This window comes from Alligator sinensis, unplaced genomic scaffold (assembly GCF_000455745.1).
Source record: "Alligator sinensis unplaced genomic scaffold, ASM45574v1 scaffold708_1, whole genome shotgun sequence".
Taxonomy (NCBI): Eukaryota; Metazoa; Chordata; order Crocodylia; family Alligatoridae; genus Alligator; species Alligator sinensis.
In genome coordinates this window covers 591,877-606,970 of record NW_005842183.1, presented here as the reverse complement: position 1 = coordinate 606,970, position 15,094 = coordinate 591,877, and the positions used below count along the sequence as shown (strand labels likewise).

Genomic DNA, 15,094 nt, shown 5'->3' with positions numbered 1-15,094 from the left:
GGGGCAGACGCTGCGCTGCGCTGCGCTGCGCGCTCGGGACCAGCCCGCCGCAGAGCCCGCTGCGGGGGGCGCGCCGCGTCCCGGCCTGTGCGCAAGGTCACCCCCGAGACACGGACAGCAAGCCTCCCCCCGGTACAGGACACAGCAGCGCGGGGGGTGCGCATCACACCCAAACACCCAAGCGCTTGTACTACAGGTGTGTGCGCCCAAAACGGGGGACCGAGCGGCGAATGTGTCCCACGAGAAGACCCAAGAGAGGGGTTAGGATGGCAAAGTCTGGGCGAGTTAGCTCTTCAATCGTGGCCGTGTAACGGGTGGCCCCGCGGTGCTTCGTAGAGTCGCAGGCATCAGGGCCCGAAGGGACCTCCACCAGCATTAAGCTGTCAGAGCTGAAGTTTGTGGGGCAAGGGGTGAGACGGGATTTCTGGGTCCTCCTCCCAGCTCTGCAAGGCCTCTCTCTTATTCTCTGCCCAAACCCCTCCAGCAGACACTGCATCTCAGAGCAGACAGAGCTGTCATGGGTAAGTTAAGAACGGTTTGTGAGGTGCTCGATGGTTAACCAGTACTGGTATCAAGGATGCTTACTAGTTGCGCAGTGCTCTGCCCTTTCACACCACTGTTCACGTATAAATCATCATCCAAGCATGTCACAATATTTAAAATTATGCCCATTTCACTGATGGGGAACCAGGACACGAAAAGCCATAAATCAAACACGAAATGATGACTAGCAGATCAAGTAGAATTCAGGAATACCCACCCAGCTCCCAGGCTCGTATCGGACATCGTGTTAAATATTTGTATTCATACATTATACCTGCACATTAAACTTAATCTCATTTACTAGTTAAATATATAGCGACAACTAAATTCTCCCCTTTTCACTGTGGTTTTGGGAAGCTACCGGTGAATCCAGTTGTAACAAACCCTTGGGCTGTGGGTGGACACAATGACTAGGTAAGTCGCACACATTCACAGCCATGGAGAAATAGGATTGAAGCCCTTTTTTTTCCTTTTGGCTCCAGCAACACAGACCTCCATCACTTGAACTAACAGAAACCTCCTCAACTGGTAGTCGCAAGTCACTCCGCGTTCTTGGGTAACATCACTCCCATACATGCAAAACTAACACCTGGAGAAAAATCTTAATATACTAAAATTTTCATCTTTAAGTTGGAAAATTTGCTAGGTGCTGTTTTAGGCAAAGACCTTATGAGCTGAATATTAATGTTAAAATAACTTACAACCGCAACCCCTCCCTTCTCCCTGGCCCCCCTAAAAAACTTCCTTCAGTTTGAAATCTCTTCTCATAGTCCTATGCTGGGAATCACATTTTTTTTTACTAAATAACTAAGTGGGTTTTCGCTTAGGTCGTTTTAAGCATCTATATAAACAATAAGACTAGTTTCCATTTTTTGTTGTGTATGTTTCTGGATTAATTGAAAAAGAAGAAATCTGGCAAGGGGTGATGTTCTGATATGGCCTGGTTAATTTTGCTACTTAAAAAAGAGAGGGGATTCAAAAGAGGGGTTTTAGCCATGCACACTGACTTCAATGTTTTGCAGGAGGCTCCTAGCTCATATCTGTAATGTACACAACTCGCCACGCATTGTGGACACACCCACGGCAGTGGCACCCGTGTCTGCAGAGCCCTTGGTCACTGAATCGAATTAAAGAGACATAAAACTCTCTTATGCATCACTGCAGCAGGCAGTTACTGCACATTGGCTACAAACCTCATGACATAATGATGGGTTATTGCTGCACCATTCTTTTATGGAGGCACAAGGATGCATTTGGCTCAATCTCTCTTCGCTCTCACTTGCTTTCCGCCTCTGACTCTCCTTTGTCCCCTGTGATTAGCAGTCAGGATTGCAGACTCATACCCCTGTCATATGACCCCTGACTCCAATGGCTGCTGTTAGCTCTCCACCTTGCGGCTTTTGTGACAGAGTATAGCAATGGTCATTTGGGTTGGGGAGTCAAAGTTGTCTGGCCAAGACGGTAGCTATATCACTCCCTTGTGTCACTGGCTACAGAAACTGGTAAGTCATACCCACCCTTGAATGCTAGGTTCAGGTGACCCCTGACCTTGACTGAAAGTTGAAGAACCCAACTGTATATGTATCTGTCATGCGTGTCAAGCTGTGTAGATTATGGACATGCATTCGGAGCCCGGATACAGAATGCCGCAGTCAATGTGCATGGTCAATCTCGAATCACAACGACCGAGACTGATATGATCTGATCGATGATATTGCTCAAACCTTTCATGCAAAACAATTCAAAGGCAAAGCTCTAAATATTTTCAGTCTAACCAACTGTGCTACAACTTTGAGGAAATTTCCATTGGTTAGATTTCTTTTTAATGTAATTCTGGCTCCTTCCATACCAAGGTATTATGGGGAGTACTAAAGATGAACCCAGATCTTTGACCGTATGATTCTTGGCATTTAGAGCTTTGTCAGACTAACGATATTAAGGGTGATGATCATTTCATCTGGTTACATTATACTCAGTTTTAGTGAGGGAAATAGCAGGGATGCTATTTCAGAAGCTACATACAAATCTCCACGTTCTAAAGAGCTATGGGAAATATCTGTGGGTTACTGAAGACCAAAGGTGCACGGTGATCATATTTTAGTTACAGATCTTTCTACAGCTGAAAGTTTGACTACATTTCAGGCCCTACATGTTGCCCTGGGTAGAAGATGCAGGGCTCAGAGCATCTGCGTTGCCCACAGCACAACAGAAAAAGTCATAGGCAGCCAAGGTAAAATGGCCAGAAGGCTGAGCATCCCCTGAAACCCGTGCTGGTATCAGGGGCCATCGCAGCCTCTGTAGCCATCCAAAGTCTGGAGAGCACAAAGTCATCCGTGCCCTAGTATTGCCCTTTGCCAAGTTGTGCTCTGTCTTTCAAAGACACCGAACAGAGACTACACCCTATTTTCAGAGTTCTAGTCCGTAACATGTGTTGGTTAACTTTATGTCTGATCTGGGTACCTCTAGTTCAAGAAATCTTATGAATTAACATTTCATGTGTCTGGTTATTATATCAGCTGTCAAAAGAGTTGCTGATAGGAACAAGAAGTTTTCAAGACATTGCTATGCTAGCATAAGGCAGTCTGTACTCTTCTCCTTCGCTCACTGCAGTGCAAGTATGTTTTTCATGCCAATCTTCATTCCAAGCCAAAGCCTGTCATAAAATTTTAGGTAATAGCCATACAATATGAGTCAGATGTGAGTGGATGCACCAGACTTGTAAGGTACTGGAAAGAGGCTTTGTTGTTTCTCCTCGCAGGGGTGGTTGGGTGTGATGGGAAATGAGAGGGTAGGTAGCTGGTAGGACCTCCTAGTCCTCTATTTGAGCAGGTCATGGGAACATGAGACAGAACATGATCAATCTTAGATCTGTTTGTTTGGTCCAGGAGAAGATCTCCTGATCTAGGCTGAGCAGAAGGGAGATCAACACTAAAATACAGAGCACTTGAGTATATTTCCCTCTTATGAATTGCCACAAAAATGTTCACATTTTTTTTATTTTGCGAGTTTGCTGGGTGACACTCCTTCCTCATGGCACAAGCACCGGACAAATCATGGTCTCCGTTACAAAAACAGCATTTTTTGAAAAAAAAATTGCAACAAACACAATCTTACAAACATCTCATATCATCCTGACTATAGCTTAAGCAAAAAAAAGACTGAAAGGCATCATGATTTGAAGATGTGGCAGTTGAACAGGTGGGTAAAAGCCCAGTTCATCTGACCTTGGTGTGGCTTCACACACACACAGGACTCAACCCACGTGGAGCCAGTTTTAAGATCAGGCCCCTTGTTTACAACCAGGTCTTTTACAAAAAGAACTCAAGGATTTTGCCATTTGCTTTCATATGGGGAAATCCTGCCTATTAAAAGACACTTTTCTCATCAACCATTGAACCTTTGCTATCTGGAAAGCAAAACAGCACCACTGAACCCATCCCAGTACTCTACAGAGTTGGCCATTACATTTTCCTCTTTATAAACCTGACAAAGATCCACTTCACAGACTACCCAATAGACTTAGTGATCCCTCATACTCCAGTCCTAGATAAGAGCTGGGTACACAGAGTAAAGCAGGCCTAACATGTAAGAACCAACCAGGATTTATTCCCAGCTGTTCAGGGGCAAATGGTTTTCCTTGGCTTTAAATGCTCCCTCAGCACTGCAAGAATAATAAAAATAATATATCCCTGCCACTGACATAGAAAGATCTTTCAATTCCTTGCATCAGGACTATTTATTTCAGTGCTTAGAGCCTTAACATTGGGCGTTTCTTTTCTCAGTGCGTGAAGCTTTCATACGTTCATCTTTAAGACTTTACCCTATTGGCTGATGAGTTCTTCAAACTCCCGTGGACTCACTGAATAGCCTAATAGGACTGGGACCTTAACGAAGCACGCACTAAAGCTGTTTCAGGTGCCTCTACCCAATTCCTGTGGTTCTTGCTGCTATTTTCCCTGGATGCTACATATGCATCCTTCATACTTGTGGTGGTCGAGGGTCGGTCTAAGGCTATGGCCACTAGCCCAGACCGTAAGGTGGGTATTTTCCACGATGGAGTAGAGTTAGGCACGGAAGCGTATTGGTTTTATAAAGAAGGCTTTACTTACACCGCCGATGGTCGCAGCGCAGGAAGAAAACTTGCTTGAATTACAGTTGCACACAAACACACAGGGGTGAGATCTCTCTTACACGAACCAAACCAAACCGAGATGAGTCGTCGATGTACGACTCCACGAGCGCTCAACACGGGGGTACGGCAATATTTTCACGATGACGGGAAGGAATTAGAGACTGATCAGGCCCCTAAGTTCTCCTCCAAGACACACGTGGAGTTTGCTAGGCTCCACAGCGCGCTTAGAGTTCCCCACGAGATGGTTGTGGAGTCCTCCAACTTGGGCAGAAACTGCTCTGACCTTTTATACGGCTAGCGAGCCAATTGCTAGCTGCCAGGTAGGAATAATTTAGAATTGACCAATAATGGGACATAAATTTGCATACGTGTGGCGGGAACTTCTTTGCACCGGGGTTTTCTCTCTGCAGCTGAGAAATCCACCGTGCAAAGAAAGCTCCACGTGGCGGGGAAATTCCAATGTGCTGAGGCACTAAAAATCATTGGGATATGACAATACTGTGGCTGGTACTTTAGTTGGCACTATACTAATTCTTCATTAATTGATCTCTTAATGTACTGGCAATGGAAAGGAAAGCTGGCTTGTGGTTAAGTCTCTGCCCAGAGACTCAAGAGGTTCAACTGTCAGCTCTTCCACAGCTGTCCAGTGTGACCTTGGGCACCGATTAATCTCTCTGTTCCCTCACTCTGGCTGTGTCAGTGATTTAAACTGGAAGACCTATGAGGCATCTAATGCTGCTGGACAGACCCTAGTCCAATAGCACCTGCTATCTACGAGGATCTCTAGACAGTCCTGCAGTTTAAACGACAACAGCATGGAGGTGTTTTATTCTCATCATCCTCAGACCTGCGTGGAGATCACACAAGCCTGTAGAGAAGTCTTGGCACTGCTAGGAAGCCAAATTCCTCCCATCTTTGGGGAAGGGCTAAATCCGGTTCTGTGTTGAGCAAGTGCCTGAGGGATGGAGGAGGAAAGAGTATGAGCCTTCCTTCCCCCAGCACTGCATCTAGAAAGCTCTTGGAAACAGGCTTAGCTGGTGGAGCACCATAGTCTACCAGACCCTGATCGTGCTCTGACCTCAGCTGTCCTAAGACAGGCATAAGCTGCTTCTTTGTGGAGTAGCAGTAATGCCTGCTGCTCATTCAGGGACCTCTTGAATGAACCTGACATGCGGTGCGGGGTGTCTACTGCCCAACTAACATCTATCACCCTCTCTGCACAGCCTCAATGCGGAAAGCAAGGAGGCACCAAAGCAGTTTTGGGGGTGGTACCTTGGTTGGTTAATACTGTGATTTAACACGTTGGAGTGCCCTGTGTTGCAGGCAATGTCTGCCAACACCAGAGCTGGCCGCATCGTATCCTTCGGAGAGAAAAATGAAGCAAATTCATCTGCCACCTCCCTTTACTTATTCATGATATATATATATATATATATATGCCTCGATTGACAGGCGCTTCCGCAACTTCAGCTATTTCAGGGAAGTGGCGATACGTTGCTAAAATGAAACTGAATTTAAAGAGTAACAAAATGCCTCTTTCGTCACAGTGAGGTCAGTGGCTTCTCTTTGGAGGCAAGATGCAGTTATCCGAACCGTTCTCTCCCCCGAAGAGGGAGGCCTGGGAGCAAGCAGTCGTGCTCTCCAGACCAGTAGTTCCCAAACTCTGCCAGATTGCACGCCACCAGTTTAAAACGATGCAACCTTAAGCACCACCAGCAAATTTTTCAGCTCAACCTTAAGCACCACCAGCAAATTTTCGTCATATAAAGTAATTGTAATAAATCTGTTAACGCGCGCCACTGCCGGGGTGTCTGCGCACCACTGGTGGTATGCGTACCACAGATAGGGAACTGCTGCTCTACACTATTCTCAGGCTGCTTGGGGTGCAGCTGTGGGTGAGCCTATGTACTGGCTGCTAATCTGGATGGCAGCTTGGAAAGGCTTTCAGATTAATGCCGGGGGCTGGGGACATGCAGAAGGGGGCTGTCTCTGCACTGTGTCCCTTGGAAACAGGGAGCTGGCTAAGCAGAGGAGGTATGAGAGGGAACAGCAGCACTAATATCGTCTCTAGCAACACCAAGGACAAGGCACAGCAATACAGGCAGCTGTCTGGGAATTAGGCTTCTTCAGGAGAGGAATATTGTTTCCTGCAGGCAAACTTGGAAGATAAACTATTTGAAGCGCAAGACTACAGGACATACAAATAACACTAGAAGACCACGAGAGGGGAAATGCAGGTGAAATAGGGCTCTGGCTCCAGAGAGAAAGGGCCTAACCACTGTGGCTGGAGAGAGGCGCAAAGGGGACACCTTGATTCCTTGATGTCGTTATGGGCCCGGGCAGGTCTATGAAGAAATAAGCCTGGGGGAACATAGTACAGAGCAGGGCAGTGTGAGTAGTCAGGACTGCTTCCCTAGGGGAAGGGTGAGGATGCTGTTGCTGTGCTTTCTGTGCTGCGGCTTCGGAGAACGGCTATGCACAACCGAGGTGACGGAGGGAGGGAAGGTGCCTCTGGAGACTGGGTCAAAGGCCCATCCAAGCCAAACAGCCCGGCATGATGAGGGCCTGCCAGTTATTGTAACCAATAGCACACAAGAATGTGATGCAGCTGGCGTCATATCCAGCCACCTTGGACTCCCCAGTCTGAATGACCAGGGCCCAGTTACAGAACAGGCTACCGGGGGCAGCCTTTGGCACAAGCCCAGGGTGAAGCTTCAGGCTTCTGCCTTCTGGGTCCACAGGACACTTGTACCCCCCTGCCACCACACACCAGCTACGGGCACAGAGTAGGGTCACCAAAACGCTGCAGAGTGGCATGGAGCTGCAGAGTGGCATGGAGACTGGGGTCCAGGGCTGGTAGGAGTGAAGCCATAACCAGGACACAACGACCCTGAGTCAGCCGTGTGTGCTGAATACCTGCCCCGCTGAAAGTCCACCCTGCTGAAGATGACCTTTTGGGACTTTCCTGGGTCAGCACAGAGTCTGGATTTTTAATTTTTTTTTGCATATACATGTGCTAAACTCAAAATGAAATGAGGCAGGAGACAGAAGGGACTAGCAGGGAAGCAACCGAACCCCGCAGTGATCCAAGGACCTCCTGCTGGGAAATGGATTTGGTCTTGGGGTTTTAAACCAAATCCCATTGCCGCCTCCCCTCGTCCTCTGTGCAGAGAACAGGTCTGCCTTGCAAAAAAGATGATGATTTCATTTTCCTTTCTGGGGGGCATAAGGGTTAAAATTAGCTCCGCAAGACCATGTAAAGCTTAGAGAGCAAGACTAAAGCAGAGCTGCATGATAAGACAGCCAGCCACCCTTTAGGAAGACAACCTGTTGCTCCCACAGTAGAGCAGTTTTTAGGACCACAGTTCAGGAGACCACAGTTCAGCTCCCCTGTCAGCTGTGGTTTCCCTGGGAAAAGCTCTGTGCCTCAGTTTCCCACCTTATAAAGTAAAAGTACTTCCTGCCTTTTATGACACTGTGATCGATGTGCTCCAGGGTGGGCATTTAATTAGAGTGGCTCCGAGAGCCACTCTAATTAAAGCGCCCACAGTGTCACGTGTATTCAGCATCCCACACTTCAAAATGGCAGTGGGGGCACTTGAACTAAAGCTTGTTCAAGCTTTATTTAAAGCACCCCCACTACCATTTGGAAGCATGGGGACACTGAATAGTCATGACAGTGGCTGCTGAAGCGCATCAATTAACACGCTCCAGCTGACTTGATTGAGTCTGCTCCAATGCATGCTAATTAGCACACCTCGAAGCTGATGTCCAGCACATATATAGGTACTTTTAAAGACTAGGAGCTGTTCCAGTGCTACAATGATAAGGGTCAGACAAGTACCAAAGATAAATAGCACTAAGTAACAGTGGGACCGCTCAAGGAGTATAAACGTACTGATTATGGTTAGAGGGAGCAGCCTCTGGTCCTGAAAGTGCATTCAAATTTGTTCCACTTCCATATGTGCTGCTGTTTCCTGGTGCATAAAAGTGAACTACTAAACCAGTTTCCAAGCATCATTACATTGTTATGGGAAAGGCTGGGTGAAACCTGACTGAAACTATTGAGCAAGACAGCTCCCTTGCATTCAGGATAACTGGAAGAATTGGCTTTGCTCCTTTTTGCAGTGAGAAAGCTAAATCTATACAACCAGCACCCAAAATACAGCCTGAATCAGAAACAGGATGCTGGAGTAGAGACACCACTGGTCTGATTCCAGATGCCAATCCTTATCTTCCCAAATGCACTTAGAAACCAAGTGCAGCCAACAAACCCCTCTTTTACTGTGGCTAAGTTTGAACTGATGGTTGCTTTAGACTATTTACTTCTATCCCTCCCCACCTTCTGGAAGAAGCAGCTCAGTACAATATTCTTGTGTGATTGAAGATCACAGAAAATGATCATCACTTAAAACAGAATTATCGAGCCTTGATTAGTCATTGAATAAGCGGCTTGAAAGTTCACTGAAAGTTTTATCACATCACTGCACATTTAACCACTTAGGCTCCAGTAATAGTTGGTTCATGAATACAGTAGAAGAAGTAGTAATTAATGGAGGAAGGCAAATGGCCTAATTAAACAGACGATTATAACATATCTGAGAGAGAGAGAACTGTCAAACATTGTATGTAAATGAAGTGAGGTGACAGACTACTTCATTACAGTTTCCATCTGAAGGTAAAAGAGTGAATTCCCTTGATATAGATGGCTTTGGTGTTTGCAGATGCTGGCTGCAAGATGAAGGGGACTTTAATGTCAGAAATCAGAGTACTCACCTCTGGATTTTGCAGGCTGAAAAGCTGTTGTACCCAAAGCTGAAGCTGAATTGCAGTTTGAATAGAAACCTACAGGATGCCATTTTGTAAGTCCCTAATTATAAATTCCAGCGTGTACTTTTTGGATTCCTCCTAACTCACAACTGCAAGACCAGGAGTAAAAATTCACCTTGTGGGATCAACAAAAGCTCCAAAGAAACTCACCTGGCACTTCAACCACCATTGCAAGGCATAACGCCAGGACCGACTGACCACTGCAGAACATTGGCTGCAATGTTTAAATATATGCTCCACCTGTTTCAATTCCCACTAATCAATTAGAAAAAGGCAGTTTCCTGCCAGGCCAAAATGAACATGGCAAAATATTCATGAAAGTCTTTTCATCCACCTGCCCAAGCAACTGGGCAAAACACCTGATTCTTCCCAATGACACTTCTGCTGTCAGGGAACAGAAATCCCACATGCCACTGTCCACTCAAAAGAGTTTGTATCTCAAATCCCAAATGCTTAAAACAAATTCATTGCAAATAAGATACAGACCCCAGATTATTTGCAAAAAAAAAAAAAAAGAAAAAGAAATGAAATAAAAAAAATAAATTAGCTAATTTTAAATTGGACATAGATTTGGGGAAACTAGCTTGCTTGTGAACAGTCAGCAGTAGAAAAAAGAGGCGAAAACATATTCATCGTTCTCAATTAGGAGTCAGAGTAGAGATGATATCTTTTATTAGACCAACAAGATTTTTGCAAAAACACGTCTTTAATTGCAGGCTTTCGGGCACATTAATTTTTCTCAGAAATAGGTTGGATGCCGCCACGTTTTGTTGCATCGCAGGCCAGTTGTTGAAACCCACTTGGTATCTCGGTGGGATGCTGAAGTGGGCATCCCACCGAGATACCAAGGTCCCATAATTTGGGGCACCCCCCTCCCCTGTCTTTTCACCAAGGAGCCTGGTAACCATGAGGACATTGGACAGAGCCAGTGATCCCAGGGCTTTTTGGCTTTGAGGGGCAGAGCTCAGAAACCTTGGAAGCTCTCCAGGATCCTAAACTCTCTGCTGCAAAGCTGGAGCCTTGCAGACTTAAAAGCCTGAGAGACCTTGCTCTACCCAAGGCTTTCCAGAGCAAAGCTCCTGGGTCTGCATGAGCAATTCTGGGAGACGGGGCTCTCAGGTTCCTCTTGGAAAGCTGAGCTCTAGTTAGACCTGGGGTGTTTCAGGTTTCTGGTTCTCTGCTGTAGAACTGGCTGTCTTGAGACAAGCTTCCTAGGTTTCTGGCTCCAGATCAGCCCCACCATGTGGGGTGCAGCAGGCCAGGGAACCCCCCAGTTTCAACCATCCTCTGAGCTGGTGACCAGGAGGAGCCAGCCGCCCGGGAGTCTGGAAGGTGCGAGGCCCCTGTTCCTTGGACAGTCTGCGCAGGAGTGCGGGCTTCATGCATAGTCTTGGATCCAAAAGCCTTGGGGAGCTGCTGATGGACATTGATATTCTGGTCAGTTTAACTGCAGTTTCTGTCAGCAGCTGCCTGGAGGGCAGGGAGATTATTTCATGTGGGAAAACAACACAAATTGGTGTTTTCAAGATGAAGATGATTTTGGCATCTCCAGTTCATGCAACAGCTCCAAATACCAGGGTTTCGCACTGGTTTCCAGCAGGCGCTATTCACAGCCCCGGTAGGTTGGTTTGCTTTGCTCAGGTTGAGATCCTGTGCTCCAGACCTACTTACTTCAGTAAGGAAGGCAGAGGAAACGGCTGCATTATATCACGTGCTCTAGCAACCAGCCTGAAGTGACAAATAGAAAGCCGCACCGTGGGCTCCTGCTCCTTACCCCTCACAACGTTAGACAGAGCGAATCCGGGCCCCGTTGACACCCAGCAAAGCAAATATTGAACCCAGTGACAGCTTCTGGGAGTCAGAGCAACCGCAAGGGGGGAGGAAGCATAGGAAATGGTGGTGTCTTTATTGCTTGTACATGCTAGTAGCCAGCACTCCTCACAACACAGCCACCCTAACGTAACGAAGAAGGGACTAGGCTGTCTTGAAGGTAAGATCCCCTACAGATACTAGTGGGGCCAGAGAGCCCCTTGCTTGCCCCACATCCTAGGCTCCTGCCCAAGTGAGACAAGCCGCATCCTGTCTCCCCAAACGTACCTGCATAGAGAGACAGAACTTCGCTGTATTTTTGCCTCCCAATTAGCTGGGAAGTAAATGTGGCAATTACTCGGTGCTTTCGAAGTGTCAGAAACCCCTCAGCAGATTTCCCAAAAGCTGAATAATTAATGCAGGGCTCTTATTAGTGCGAATCAAGATGAGCTTTCAAATGGCTCGAAGTGACATTTGTCACCGGTGTGAAAGAAAGAACTTAGTTAAAAATGTTGAAAAGGATGAGCGGTGGCTTTCCCGGCCTGAAGTGAGCAGCTCTGCAATGGGCCAACACCACTGTTTTTATTGTTTTCCTGGCAATCTCCACTTCTTTTTAGCATTTCACTGGGGTTTTTATTCCTGAGCTCTGTCATCAGAGGCCTCGACACTGGCAAGAATCTGACTCCCAACATCTTAGGCAGAGATGATGCTTCAGGAGAGAGCTCCTTTCCATGTCAGTGACTGCCTTCCTACGAATTTGTGCTGGCTCCCAGATGGAAATGGATTTGAATAGCCCATCACCAGTTGGTGGGGGTGGGAGAGTGATTTTTCTCTAAAAAAAAAAAAAAAGGATAAATCTCAAATGCATATTGCAGAGCAATAAATTCATCTCAGTGCCTCATTAGAACCAAAGCTGCGTGAAAAGCAGCTCTCTTGGCATGTTAATGAGCACTGCCCTCGGGTCAGATTGAAAATAGTGGATTTGTCGTGGCTCCCAGTTACGCTGGTGAAAGACAGAAGTAACACTACGAAAGGCAAGCCTCAGCTGGTGGAAAGCTGGGGAGCTCTGTTGAAGCCAGTGGAAATTTGTCAAATTATGCCAGTTGCGGATTTGGCCCAATGAAACTATGCTGATTCACAGCTCGGCAGCCAGGAAAGAATTCAGGTTTGTGCTTTTCCTCCAAGTGATAAATACAAGCTGGTGAGTCAGGGAATACAGTGCATCAGCACCAAAGGTCCCAAGCCTTGGAGTCAGAGAACTACTGATGGTGTCATCTTCTGGAGGAGCTACAACCTCAAATTCCCAACCATTCGCAACACAATGATTTTCTGACTTTTTCAACAGTGCCCTGTATCTCATCCCTAAATTTAACCTGCAACCTCAATTGCTGACGTTCTTCTTCACTTCCTGTCCTAAACTACAGCATATTCTTCCCAGGGCTGACAAATGTGCACCACATCCCATTACAGAGTGATACAGGAGTGGGTGAAGTCATCCCTATAATTATCATGTAAGCAATGGCACCCAGAAGGTGTTCAGTTATAATGGACAGACATATGCCTTGGGGGAAGGATACTGAACATATGGTGCCGCTCATCTTCAAAGGGCTCTGAAACATTAATTAAACACCAATGCGATGTAGGTGAGAAAATATTGCCGTGTGTCACAGACAGGGAGATTGAGGCAGAAAACCGGAGTCACTATAACAAGAATTCCTTCCTGCTGTACTTGGGTCCAGGCTACTCGCCTGTATGGTCAGTGGGCTGGATGCTCAGTGGGCCAGACCCACTTGTCACCCTGAAGGTGTGTGTAGGTAGCTTTCTACCCCTGTGCTGCAGGTTGCTCTAACTAAGACAAGCTGGTATTGCCCCCATTGCTGCCACATAATTAAAGATAGAGCAACATTTGAGGTCCGCTAATCACGTGCTCAAGGGAAGACACCTGCCTACCCAAGATTTTTAAGTAGTGTGTCCAATCCTTGAAATGCCATAGGGAAAAGTCCCTCTATGTGCCCAGGTAAGAGATGAAGGGAGCATGGAGTAGTGGGCCAGGCCTGGGAACAAGGCCAGGGGTACTGGGGAGGAGGTGGCTGCACCACGTTCCCTTTGAATCCCGAGGGGATGGAGACTGCACACTCAGGGCTGTGGCCTGATGCCACAGCATAAGCAATAACACAAGCACAAGCAGTTCAGTTATAACGGAGATCCGTAAGCCTTGGGCAATAGCACTTAATGCAGAATCATGGGCTATTAAGGGCTATTGCCTTAAATATTAATACAATATTGTATAAAAATTGTAATATTAAATATTAATATCCCTGACTCTGTTATCAATTGTATTCCTGGCTCCCTAGGCAGGGATGTTTCCTGCAGGAAGTAAAGGCAGAAGAGGGTGGTTAAAGCAAAGCAACTCAGGTAGGCAGCCTTCGGAAAGTTTAGCCTCCTTCTGGAGAAAACACAAGCTGCTTTCACCTGGTTTGAGAGACATAAGACAACAAAAGACTTCAATCTGCATGAAGTGACAGAAGGCAACACCCTCCCGGAGCTGGTGTGCACAGGACTGTGACCATGACAGACAGCCCTTGCAGTGGACCTGAAGTGCGTCAGCTCTGCCAAGGTCTCCGAGGGTGGAGAGGGGTTAGTGCCAGGAAAGCCAGACATGCCTGTTTGCTGGCTGTTCTCAAGATCTGCATTCTCTTAAAAGCTCTTGTTCTGAATAGCTAATGCTTTGCTTTCTGACAGCCGGCTGGAGGACTGCAGGTGCTGAAGGAAGGCAGCACAGATAAGAGCTTGCAGCCCAAGAACCCAAAGTAGGAGGGAGGGTTTTGCCCTTGAGAGGTGTCTGGTCTCCAACAGTCACCCAAGTGGAGAGCCCTGGAGAAGACCAAGCAGGGGCTGGAGGTGCCATTGACCTGAGGACTGTGACACTCCACATTCCCAAAGCACTTGGCATCTTCAAAGCTTTCTAGAGAGCTAGTTACCTTTTGGGGCCCAGGAAGGAAGAGAGGGCTAAGGGTGACTTCCTGGCTGCACATATGCCAGTGAGAATGGGACCACCCAGTGAATTTGGCATAATCCAGGAAAGGATCCTCCTAAGGTTGCCTCACCTGCTGCTACATGCATGCACCAAACTTATATAGGGAAGCCAAGCCATTCTCTTCAACGGGGCTGGAATAATGCATAGGCAAACTAAGTACATGCCTAGGGCCCTGAGCTGCAGGGGGGACCTGGTCCTCCCCTCGGTGGCGCGAATGGCCCCATCTGCCTCCCTTCCTTCCCCTTCCCTCCTCTCCCCTCCCCTCCACTGGCCTTGCTGCAGCAGCAGCTGCTTCCTAGCGGCGGCTCTGAGCCCCACTCCCTGCGGGTGGCAGCACCGGGTTGGGGAGGGCGGGGTCTTGACTGGCTCAGGCTAACCACTAAAGGGTTAATCCAGCCCTGCTCTTCAGACCTCTGTCTTCAGTATGCTCCCAAGTGGCTGCAGGAGGGGTGGTCCCGGTGTAGCTTCACTGCCACGTTGCTGATCTTGGCGCAGGACAGTGGGAGTAGATGGATGGCTGTTTAGGAGATCCTTTCCCAGACACTCCAGATTTGCCCCAGTTTGGGATTGCCCTCCCTCCATTTCTGGGAGATGGGTCATTCAAGATAAAGAAGAGCAACTACCTTGGCAGTGGTTACTTTAACCGTCTACCTAATTTCCCCTCCGCCAAGGAGTGTTTCCATGGAAGCAGAGAAGGGAATTGACAGCCAACAGCTGTGAATCAGCTCCTTTCAGTGTTGGCT

The 15,094-nt window shown here is 47.4% G+C and overlaps 1 protein-coding gene across 2 annotated transcripts in view; it reads right to left on the bottom strand.

The window, feature by feature from the left end:
* Window positions 1–15,094, bottom strand: part of RTN1 (reticulon 1) — a 216,753-nt gene that overhangs the window by 26,310 nt on the left and 175,349 nt on the right. The window contains exon 1 of one of the 2 annotated variants that reach the window (XM_006026223.3): window positions 9,656–9,684. The exons of the other annotated variant lie outside the window; for it this stretch is intronic. Coding sequence (XP_006026285.1) covers window positions 9,656–9,674 — 19 coding nt within the window. The 5' untranslated portion in view covers window positions 9,675–9,684. Of the gene's footprint in view, window positions 1–9,655; window positions 9,685–15,094 lie in introns of those variants that run through there. 2 annotated transcript variants of the gene reach the window in all.